General features: G+C 44.2%; 1 protein-coding gene across 2 annotated transcripts in view; it reads left to right on the top strand.

The window, feature by feature from the left end:
• LOC134347597 (uncharacterized) overlaps positions 1–8,399 on the top strand; it is a 47,260-nt gene extending 38,861 nt beyond the window's left edge. For both annotated transcript variants that reach the window (XM_063049953.1, XM_063049954.1), the window contains exons 5-6: positions 4,869–5,008; positions 6,129–8,399. In XM_063049953.1, coding sequence (XP_062906023.1) covers positions 4,869–5,008; positions 6,129–6,350 — 362 coding nt within the window. In that variant the 3' untranslated portion in view covers positions 6,351–8,399. The remainder of the gene's footprint in view (positions 1–4,868; positions 5,009–6,128) is intronic.
• Positions 8,400–12,386: the final 3,987 nt, after the last annotated feature.

Genomic DNA, 12,386 nt, shown 5'->3' with positions numbered 1-12,386 from the left:
GGGCTTGTACTCGTTGGAATTTAGAAGATTGAGGGGGGATCTGATTGAAACGTATAAGATCCTAAAGGGATTGGACAGGCTAGATGCGGGAAGATTGTTCCCGATGTTGGGGAGGTCTAGAACGAGGGGTCACAGTTTGAGGATAGAGGGGAAGCCTTTTAGGACCGAGGTTAGGAAAAACTTCTTCACACAGAGAGTGGTGAATCTGTGGAATTCTCTGCCACAGCAAACTGTTGAGGCCAGTTCATTAGCTATGTTTAAAAGGAAGTTAGATATGGCCCTTGTGGCTACAGGGGTCAGGGGGTATGGAGGGAAGGCTGGGTTCCTAGTTGGATGATCAGCCATGATCATAATAAATGGTGGTGCAGGCTCGAAGGGCCGAATGGCCTACTCCTGCACCTATTTTCTATGTTTCTATGTTTCTATGTTATTGGAAGCTATTGTAAGGGACCAGATAAATACAAAAGTATGTGGATAGACAGGAGTGATCAGGGATAGTCAGCATGGCTTTGTGCATGTCTAAACAATCTTACAGAGTTTTTAGAGGAAGTTATCAGGAAAGTTGATGAAGGCAAGGCAGTGGATGTTGTCTACCTGGACTTCAGCAACTTTGACAAGGTCCTGGATGGGAAGGTGGTCAAGAACATTCAGCCATTTGGCACTCAAGATGAGATAGTAAATTGGATTAAATATTGGCTTTGTGGGAGATGCCAGAGAGTGGTTGTAAATGGTTGTCTCTGCTACTGATAGATAGATAGATAGATAGATAGATATACTTTATTGATCCCAAGGGAAATTGGGTTTCGTTACAGCTGCACCAACCAAGAATAGAGCATAAATATAGCAATACAAAAACCACAAACAATCAAACAACAAAATGAAAACTATGCCAGATGGAAATAAGTCCAGGACCAGCCTATTGGCTCAGGGTGTCTGACACTCCACGGGAGGAGCTGCAAAGTTCAATGGCCAGTGTTGTATCACGGTGGAATATGGCCGGGGTCCAACAGCAAAAAGTTCAATATCCGGTCTACAAACACGTTCCTCGATCGTAATATGACCCGGATTGCACCATCCGTTGTTAACCAGAACAGTAAGCACCCAATTCCTTTACGCTTACCGCTCTCAGTACACTTCTGGTCAGCCCAAACGGTCTGGAAGCCGTCCATGGAAAAGATTTGATCGGGTATGTCCTCGTGCAGCCCCGTTCCAGTAAAACACATAACACTGCACTTCCGAAATGTTCTCTGAGAATACTCCTCATCTTTTTTTCTCCAGTTCTACTGAAGGTTTTCAGCCCAACAGATCGACTGTACTTTTTTCCATAGTTGCTGCCTGGCCTGCTGAGTTCCTCCAGCATTTTGTGTGTGTTGCTTGGATTTCTAGAATCTGCAGATTTTCCTTTGTTAGTTACTGTATACTATTGTCCATCTCGCCAATACTCACCGAGAGGTGAAGAAACAGATTATAGGAAGGTGCGGAAACATAAGATTGTCATGGGGGGGGTACTTTAACTTCCTCAGTATTTCTTAAGATCTCCTTAACACAGAAGCTCAGTCCAGATTTTTTTCAATGAATCCACGAGAGGTTATTAAAGGAGTGTGTGGAGAGGCCAACTGGAGGAGAAAATGTTCTGGACCTGATTTTGGGAAACGGTGACAGACCTGATAGGGGGTGAATAATGATTGCAACTCTTTATGTTTTCATGTAGTTATGAGTGGGGATGAACGGACCTTGTGGGGATAGCAAATTATGACTGGGTAAAGTAGGACTTAAAGGGCGTTGATTTGGAGGAGCTGCTGTTGGATAAGTCCACGTCTGACTAGTGGGATTTGTTTAAAGACCAGAAGAGATGAGCTTGGGATTGGCATATTGTGGTAAGGAGTAAGGAGAAGGATGGTAAGGTAAGGGAACTTCGGATGTCCCAGGAGGCCCACATTTAGTCAGAAAGTTAAAGAAAGCATATATATGGTTAATAAGCTAAAACCAGACTGAGCCCTTGTAGGATATAAAGGCAGCAGGAAAGTGCTCAAGAACATAGAAACCATAGAAACTACAGCACAGAAACAGGCCTTTTGGCCCTTCTTGGCTGTGCCGAACCATTTTCTGCCTCGTCCCACTGACCTGCACACGGACCATATCCCTCCATACACCTCCCATCCATGTATCTGTCCAATTTATTCTTAAATGTTAAAAAAGAACCTGCATTTACCACCTCGTCTGGCAGCTCGTTCCATACTCCCACCACTCTCTGTGTGAAGAAGCCCCCGCTAATGTTCCCTTTAAACTTTTCCCCCCTCACCCTAAACCCATGTCCTCTGGTTTTTTTCTCCTCTTGCCTCAGTGGAAAAAGCCTGCTTGCATTCACTCTATCTATACCCATCATAATTTTATATACCTCTATCAAATCTCCCCTCATTCTTCTACGCTCCAGGGAATAAAGTCCCAACCTATTCACCTTTCTCTGTAACTGAGTTTCTCAAGTCCCGGCAACATCCTTGTAAACCTTCTCTGCACTCTTTCAACCTTATTTATATCCTTCCTGTAATTTGGTGACCAAAACTGAACACAATACTCCAGATTCGGCCTCACCAGTGCCTTATACAACCTCATCATAACATTCCAGCTCTTCCAGTACATTCCATACTCAATACTTTGATTAATAAAGGCCAATGTACCAAAAGCTCTCTTTATGACCCTATCTACCTGTGATGCCACTTTTAGGGAATTTTGTATCTGTATTCCCAGATCCCTCTGTTCCACTGATCAGGAAGGCCAAAAAAAAAGGCCATGAAATGATCTTGGGGAGTAGGAATAATCCCAAAGTATTTTATACTTATAATAAGAAAAAGAGTAACTAAGCAGAGGGTAGGATAAAGGATAGAATTTATGTTTGGAATCAGAGTAAGTGACTGAGATGCTAAAATAGTACTTTCTGTTGGTACTTACTGAGGAGAAAAAACTAGATGATGGTGAAAACAAAATGGGGCAATTATGGAGGAGGTAATAAGGGTCCTCTGAAAAGCACAGAGCTGGATAAGTCCCCAGGACCTGATGGCATATATCCCAGAATGATTCAAGAAGAAATTGAGCAATTGAACGTTAGTAAGGCATTTGACAAGGTTCCTCATGGTAGGCTGATTCAGAAGATTAAGATACATTGAATTCAGGGTGAATTGCAAGTTTGGATTCAGAACTGACTAGCCAATAGAGCACAGAAAGTGGGAGTGGAAGACTATTATTCTGGTTAGAGATCCACACTCAGACCCCTGTCATTTCTGATACATATCAATGATTTGGATGGAAATGTAGATGGGTGGATTAGCAAATTTGCATAGGACACCAAGACTGGAGTAGTGAATGGTGTAAAGAACTATCAAAGAATCCAACTGCATATAGATCAGATACAGACATGAGCAGAGAAATAGCAGACTGAGTGTAATCTGACCAAGTATGAGGAGTTGCACTTTATGAAGCCAGGTGAAAGGCAAGTATACAGTTCATTGCAAGCCCATTAATAGGACAGAGGGATCTTGGAGTCCAGATCCATAGTTCACTGGAAGCGGCTATGGAAGTGGTAAGGTGAGAAAGAAGGCGCATGGAATGATTGGTGAGGTAATGAGTGAAAGAATAATTAAGTCAATGCAGCAACCACATAAAACATTAGTCAGACCATACTTGAAGTGTGGAGTTCTGTTCACCCCATTATTAGAAGGATGTGAAGACTGAACAGACTGCAGAAGAGGTTTACCAGGATGCTACCTAAATTATAGGGTATGCCTTGGGCCAACTTGGACCCTCCCTGGAGTGTTGTAGGCTGAAGGGAGACCTGATGCAAGATATTAAAATTTTGAGAGGGTAGACAGTAACAATCTTTTACCCAGGGTAAAAATGTTATACACCTGTGGGCACGCTGTTAGAGTAATGGTGGGTGTATGGAGATATATAGTTGACATGAGGGGCAGGTTTTTTATGCAGATAGCGGTAGACACCTGGAATGGTGTAGGTGCCAGGGGTAGAAGTGGAATCAGGCAGTTGATGGCCTTTAAGCAGTCTTAAGTAGACATGTGAATATGAAGGGAACGGAGGGATATGGATGACACACACAGGAGGAGGACATTTAGTACAAATTGGCATTAAGGTCACGAAAGCAGTATGATCCGAATGCACTGTCCATTGTCCTATGTAGATCAAGTCTGACTGTGGTGGGCCTGTCCTGTGCTCCATTGTTGTCTGCAGATCAAGTCTGACTGTGAATGGGCATTCCAGATATATACCCAGTACACTGACAAACACATCTTGGATTTCAGCCCTCAACGTCTGCACCAAACTAAAGTCCTTCTGCCTGCATATCCTCTGTGTATTCACGTGTCTATTCAACATCATCATCTGCTTCCATCACCACTCCTGGCAGCCCATTCTAGGCACCTGCTTCATCCTATGTGAAAAAAACACCTGTCCCACACTTCTTTAGATTTTCACCCATTAACTTAAAAGCTTATTCCCTAGTATCTGACGTTTCTATCCTGGGAAAAAGACCCTGTCCATACCTCACATAATTTTCTAAACTCCCCTCAGCTTCTGGAGAAAACATCCCAAGATTGTCCAGCCTCTCTTTAGTTTCTAATCCAGACCGGAGCCTGGTAAACCTCTCCTGTCCCCTTTCTGAGACCTCCACATTCTTCCTGGGCAACCAGGAGTGCATGTGATGCCCCTAGAATGACCTACCAGAGTTATATAGTATTTTAAAATGTTGCTTTGGTTGCGTGTTCATCCTTTATTAAATAAATGTGCCTATGGTACTCTGAAACAAGATGTAGAGAACTCTTATGGCAGCTGTTTGTGACCAAGTTCCATTCTCTTCACAGCTCAGGTGACTATCTTTTATTACAAATCCAATAAGATCCCAACAATATATTGTGGAATGCCAGTTGTGCTGAAATTCTCCAAGACCAACTGTTTCCTGATGTGTCAGAGGGAGGGGTCCAATGTAGTGCTCAGAATACAGGTAAGTGACCGAGGAAAAAGTTTTAGAGATGTGGTCAGGTTCAGATGCTAGCATCTGGATTATAAAACGCTAGAAGAATTCAACAGTTCAGGCAGTCCATTTGCTTCACTGAGTCGGCTAATACAGTATGTGGGGAAGCTCACAGTCACATCAAACCAAACTAACCTATAAAACTAATATGAAGGAAGTTAGCTTCTACTGTCAGCCACATACAGAGCCTACCAGAGTGTTGTCATAAAGTCATGCAGCACAGAAGCAAGCCATTCTGCCCATCAACCCCATTCCAATCAGATTGAGCCCAGGGCATCGGAGTTCTGAGTTCAATCCCAACACCTTCTGTAATTAGTTTGTACTTTCTTCCTGTGAGCACACAATTTCCCTTTGTGTGTCCAGTCACCTCCCACAGCCCAAAGACCTTCTGGTTAGTAGGTTAATCGTTCACTGTAAATTCTCCTGTGATTAGAGTTGAATTGGTGGCTTGCTGGGTGGTGAGGCTCTTTGGACCAGGAGGGCATGTCCACACTGTATCTCTAAATAAAAATAAAAACAAGATCTTAGTCAAAGGCACAGATTTTATGAATAACATAGAAGTGGCAGAGGAAGGAGGAGAGAGCTCACAGGGACCAGAGGTGCGAGAGAGAGAAGAGAATGCAGAGAGGGAGAGATAGACAGACAGACAGAGAAACAGAGAGAAAGAGAGAGAGGGAGGGAGGGAGAGAGGTGTTGTGAGAATGAGTCACCGTAGGGGTGAGGAAGAGACAGAGAGTGTGTGTGCATGTGTGTACATGTGTGTGTGTGTGTGTGTGTGTGTGTGTGTGTGTGTGTGTGTGTGAAAGAGAGAGAAACAAGGACAGAACTGGCCGAGGTTGGCATTTACAGGACGCTTTTGCAGGGGGTTTCAGGAGATGAGCAGTGGTGAGGACGGCATACAGAAGGAGAAACGTGGGGTTGCCGGGCACCATAAAATGGGGCAGAGGGTGCTCTGTAAGAAAAGAGATAAATTAGGAAATGGGCAAGAGTTGGAATGAAGTTAATAGTTAATGGAAAGTTACTAGCTATGGATGAGAAAAGCTGTTGATTTCAGGCAGTGACTGACAGGCAGATGTCCTTTCAATCTCAGGAATGTACCTCCGAGTCACTGAAGTGGATTCCAGAGGGAAGCCCACAATGGTGTTTCATCTTCTACATGAAGGAACAGCAAGATGGCACTCTCAGCTTTGAGTCAGCACAATTCCCAGGCTGGTTCATCAATAACCAGTGGACCCAAAAGAGGGCTGAAATGAAACAAACCATGAAAGAAAAGTTAAATACAGATTTTATCTTTGTTTTGTTAAAAGTATGAGAGTTAGCACTGGTGGATATAGGAAATAAAATAACATGACTTGTTCTAAAAATGTACCTTTGTGGGCTTATGACGATGGCATCGAATGTTCTGCCCAGCCTTCCCTACCACATAAATCCAACTGGTGCTCTATGAGCAGAGCAGCTCCATATGTCTGTTCAGGGAATTTCCAGCTGTCTTCAAAAGCTCACCAGCTGCCAAAGACATAAGAATCGCTTCTCAATGTCAACTATATTTAAATGCCTAATAAATAATATTTATTAAACACATTTAAAATATTCATCTAATTCCAGCATTATTTTAGTGTTTTTGATTGATTGCCAGTATATTAAAGTAAACATAACAATGACAGATTATCTCAGATTCCATTTTTACAGATGTCCATAAGTTGCTTTTCCCTATAGGTCAGAAAATATACAAAAATCACTCGATATACCAGACCTCAACAGTACAGTAATGATTGGCATCAAAACGCATGGGATTGATAAAATTGAACAAATACTAAAAGTGGAGAGAGGGGAGAAATTAGTTCATAGGAATGAACATCTGTGTGCTGTGATACATGGGTTATGACTGAAGGAAAGATGGCTGGAATAGCTTAGCACTTTTGTGCAAGGGTGTTTATTCATTGCATCAAAAATCAAACTTGCAAAAATTAGCGAAAATAGTGAAAAGAAAACTGCCAATATTTGCAAAAAAAGATAGCTACCATAAAAAACAATAATAACTGTGCACTAATTCTTGTCCAGTGTAAACTCCTGGCAGCTCGATTTCTCTCTCCCCTACTGAGAGTGAACCACCCCATTTTTCTGCCATCTTTACTTACCCACAAAGTTAACGTAAGACTACGCATGAATCAGAATATGATGCAGCCCACAATGAAGTTAGTCATATTACGAAGTAGACAGACGTATCTACCTTAAATACAGTATACAAACAACATAGACACATTTACACATCCCTATTACTAAAGAAATGGAAATTGCACTGTGTGTAGTGGAGAAGGCACCACAAATCCACCCCGTGTACATCTGCTTGGTTTAGACCCATATAACAATCCGATGCCACAGGGGGAAGACATTGAAGTGCACACACTAAGCATAATGACAGCAGTGTGACAAGGCAATATTTCTGTGTGTGTGTGTGTGTGTGTGTGTGTGTGTGTGCATATGCATGGAATGCATTTACCGAAAGCTCTGCATCACAATCCGACTTTTATACCTTGTTTGTACGTACAGTGTTCATAACTTGGCATTTGATTTGTACCCTAAAGACAGCCTGTACTTTTGTACTTTTACCCATGTTCTGTCCACAGTAGAATTCCCAGTTGAATGACATTTCAATTCCCCTTCCCATTCTCACACTGACCTGGCTTTCTGCAGCCTTCTCTGTGAGGGTGAGGCAACACAAACTGGAGGAACAACGCCTTATATTCTGCCGGGTAGTCTACAACCTGATACAAATATTGTGATTTACAAGTTTAGATGACACTCTACTTTAGTGGAGTTATTACTCCAACCCCCTCCTCTTCTGCTCTTTTCTCTGTCTGATTCTTCCATTTTTGACCCCTTTCCCATCCCACCTCATCCCTCAGGTTCATCCCCCTCCTGGTTGATCCACCCTTCACCTGCTCAATTCCCTCACAGGACCTGTCGCCTGCACAACTCCATTTGATCATAAGACCATAAGGTATAGGAGAACAATTAGGCCATTTGGCCCATTGAGTCCATTTTGCATGGCTGATCCATTTTCCCTCTCAGTCCTAATCTCCTGTCTTCTCCCCATATCCTTTTATGCCTTGACCAATCAAGAATCTATCAAACTCTGCCTTAATGACCAATGACCTGGGCTCCACAGCCACCTGTAGCAACAAATTCCACATATTGACCATCCTCTGGCTACAGAAGTTATTCCTCTTCTCTGTTCTAAAAGGACACCTGTCTGTTCTGAGGCTTGGACTTCTGGTCTTAGATTCCCCCACCACAGGAAACATCCTCTCCACATCCATTCTATTGAGGCCTTTCACCATTCGATAGGTTTCAATGAGATCAATCCTCATTCTTCTGAATTCCAGTGAGTAGAGGACAAGAGCCATCAAACACTCCTCATATGAAAAGCCTTTCAATCCTGGAATCATTTTCATGAATCTCCTTTGAACCTTCTCCAATGTCAACACATCCTTTCTTTGCAAACAACAGGAATGCTGCAGATGCTGGAAATTCAAGCAACACACATAAAAGTTGCTGGTGAACGCAGCAAGCCAGGCAGCATCTCTAGGAAGAGGTGCAGTCGACGTTTCAGGCTGAGACCCTTCATAAGGACTAACTGAAGGAAGAGTGAGTAAGGGATTTGAAAGTTGGAGATCCAAAATGATAGGAGAAGACAGGAGGGGGAGGGATGGAGCCAAGAGCTGGACAGGTGATAGGCAAAAGGGATACGAGAGGATCATGGGACAGGAGGTCCGGGAAGAAAGACAAGGGGGGGGGACCCAGAGAATGGGCAAGGGGGACAGAGGGAGAAAAAAGAGAGTGAGAGAAAGAATGTGTGTATAAAAATAAGTAACAGATATGGTACGAGGGGGAGGTGGGGCATTAGCGGAAGTTAGAGAAGTCGATGTTCATGCCATCAGGTTGGAGGCTACCCAGACGGAGTATAAGGTGTTGTTCCTCCAACCTGAGTGTGGCTTCATCTTTACAGTAGAGGAGGCCGTGGATAGACATGTCAGAATGGGAATGGGATGTGGAATTAAAATGTGTGGCCACTGGGAGATCCTGCTTTCTTTGGCAGACAGAGCGTAGGTGTTCAGCAAAGCGGTCTCCCTAGTCTGCGTCGGGTCTCGCCAATATATAGAAGGCCACATCGGGAGCACCGGACGCAGTATATCACCCCAGTCGACTCACAGGTGAAGTGTTGCCTCACCTGAAAGGACTGTTTGGGGCCCTGAATGGTGGTAAGGGAGGAAGTGTAAGGGCATGTGTAGCACTTGTTCCGCTTACACGGATAAGTGCCAGGAGGGAGATCAGTGGGGAGGGATGGGGGGGGACAAATGGACAAGGGAGTTGCGTAGGGAGCGATCCCTGCGGAATGCAGAGAGAGGAGGGGAGGGAAAGATGTGCTTAGTGGTGGGATCCCATTGGAGGTGGCGGAAGTTACGAAGAATAATATGTTGGACCCGGAGGCTGGTGGGGTGGTAGGTGAGGACCAGGGGAACCCTATTCCTAGTGGGGTGGCGGGAGGATGGAGTGAGAGCAGATGTACGTGAAATGGGGGAGATGCGTTTAAGAGCAGAGTTGATAGTGGAGGAAGGGAAGCCACTTTCTTTAAAAAAGGAAGACATCTCCCTCGTCCTGGAATGAAAAGCCTCATCCTGAGAGCAGATGCGTTGGAGACGGAGGAATTGCGAGAAGGGGATGGCGTTTTTGCAAGAGACAGGGTGAGAAGAGGAATAGTCCAGATAGCTGTGAGAGTCAGTAGGCTTATAGTAGACATACACTTCCTCCCTTACCACCATTCAGGGCCCCAAACAGTCCTTCCAGGTGAGGCAACACTTCACCTGTGAGTCGGCTGGGGTGATATACTGCGTCCGGTGCTCCCGATGTGGCCTTTTATATATTGGCGAGACCCGACGCAGACTGGGAGACCGCTTTGCTGAACACCTACGCTCTGTCTGCCAGAGAAAGCAGGATCTCCCAGTGGCCACACATTTTAATTCCACATCCCATTCCCATTCTGACATGTCTATCCACGGCCTCCTCTACCGTAAAGATGAAGCCACACTCAGGTTGGAGGAACAACACCTTATATTCCGTCTGGGTAGCCTCCAACCTGATGGCATGAACATCGACTTCTCTAACTTCCGCTAATGCCCCACCTCCTCCTCGTACCCCATCTGTTACTTATTTTTATACACACTTTCTTTCTCTCACTCTCCTTTTTCTCCCTCTGTCCCTCTGAATATACCCCTTGCCCATCCTCAGGGTGCCCCCCCCGCCCTCCTTGTCTTTCTTCCTGGACCTCCTGTCCCATGATCCTCTCGTATCCCTTTTGCCTATCACCTGTCCAGCTCTTGGCTCCATCCCTCCCCCTCCTGTCTTCTCCTATCATTTTGGATCTCCCCTTCCCCCTCCAACTTTCAAATCCCTTACTCACTCTTCCTTCAGTTAGTCCTGACAAAGGGTCTCGGCCTGAAACGTCGACTGCACCTCTTCCTAGAGATGCTGCATGGCCTGCTGCGTTCACCAGCAACTTTTATGTGTGTTACATCCTTTCTTTGATATGGGCTCAAAACTGCTCACAAATCTTCAAATGAGGCTTCACCAGTGCTTTATAAACATTACATTACATCCTTGCTTTTAGTTCTCTTGAAAAGAATGCCAACATCACATTAGCCTTCCTCACCACAGACTCAAAATGAAAATTAACCTTCAGAGAACCCTGCATGAGGACTCCCAAGTCTTTTGCATTTCAGATTTTTGAACCTTTGCTCCAATTAGAAAATAGTCTACCCTTTCATTTCTTCTGTTGGCTTTTAAAAGCTTCCCAATCTTCTAACTTCCAGCTATTTTTTTTGCTCTATTATATGCCCTCACTTTGTCTTTTATGTTGACTTTAACTTCTCTTGTCAGCCAAGGTTATGTCATCCTGCCTTGAGAATACTTCTTCCTCTTTAGGATGTGTATATCCTGTGCCTTCCAAATTGCTTCCAAAAATTCCAGCCATTGCTGCTCTGCCTTCATCCCTGTCTGTGTTCTTATTGACTCTATTTTAGCCAGCTGTCCTCTCATGTCTCTTTAATTCCCTTTACTCCACCGTAATACCGATACTTTAGTTTCTCCTTCTCAGATTGCAGGCTGAATTCTAACATAATCACTGACCCCTAAGGGTTACTACTACGTCGATTCAGGCCTAGGGGGCCAGTGTCAGGCACGATGATGGACTCTCCACTTCTCCCTCTCCATCATCAGTGTGTTCAGTTCATCTACATTAGCCACGCCGCTGTCTTCTAGGAGTGTGTTGACCATAGTCTTGGGAGGGCGCCCAGGGTTCATCCTCCCATTCTTGGGCTCCCATATGAAGACTATGCTGGCAGGTAGCTCTGGGTGGCATAGACAGTGCCCCGCTAGTTGCAGTCTTCTCGCCTCGATTTTAGTGGTGAGCATCGGTAAGTCATCATAGAGCTCGACATTCCTTTACCTTAAACTCTCCAATGATTTCTGGTTCATTATATAACATCCATTACTGAATAGCTGATCCCCTAGTGGGCTCAACCATGAGCTGTTCTAAAAGCCATTGCTCAGGGATTCTAGAAATTCCACCTCTTGGGATTAAGCACCAACCTGACTTTTCCAATCTATCTGCATATTGAAATTGTAAAATTGCCTTTTTTCATGAATTTTCTATCCCACATTGCAAATTGCAGACCACATTTTTACTACTATTGTGGAGTCTGTATGCATCTCCTATCAGGGTATTTTTATCTTTGCACTTCCTTAGCTCTATCCACAATAATGCAACACCTTCCGACCCTATGTCACCTCTTTCTAAGATCTGATTCCATTTTTGTACCAACAGAGCCAAACCACCCCTTCGGCCTACCCACCTGTCCTTTCAATACAATGAGTATATTTGGACATAAAACTCACAGCTCTAATCTTCTTTCAGCCATGACTCAGTGATGCCCACATGGCCACTTGTGTTGCAAGTTCATCTACCTCATTCCGTGTACTGCAAGTATTTAAATATAGCACCTTCATTTAGGTGTTCACTCTTTTCGATGTTGTCTGCCTTTTACAATGCAATTTATCTTGTTGACTGCAATTTTGCCCTATTATCAGCCTCTCCTTGCAACCAGTCTCAATAGACATTTCCTCTGTTTGTAAACCCACTGCCTCATCCTCAGCACTATCACTCCAGTTCTGAGTCAACCTGCTGTTCACCTCTCCCATAATGCTTCCCAAACTCACCTCCTTTATTTACCAGACTCAAGCACGGATAGCTCTTGGTGTTCATGTTTATCTTCATCCTGCAGCTGTTTCC

This window comes from Mobula hypostoma, chromosome 6 (genome assembly GCF_963921235.1).
Source record: "Mobula hypostoma chromosome 6, sMobHyp1.1, whole genome shotgun sequence".
In the NCBI taxonomy this organism is placed as follows: domain Eukaryota; kingdom Metazoa; phylum Chordata; class Chondrichthyes; order Myliobatiformes; family Myliobatidae; genus Mobula; species Mobula hypostoma.
Note: the sequence above shows the minus strand (reverse complement) of the source record. Positions and strands in the feature narration are given on the sequence as shown.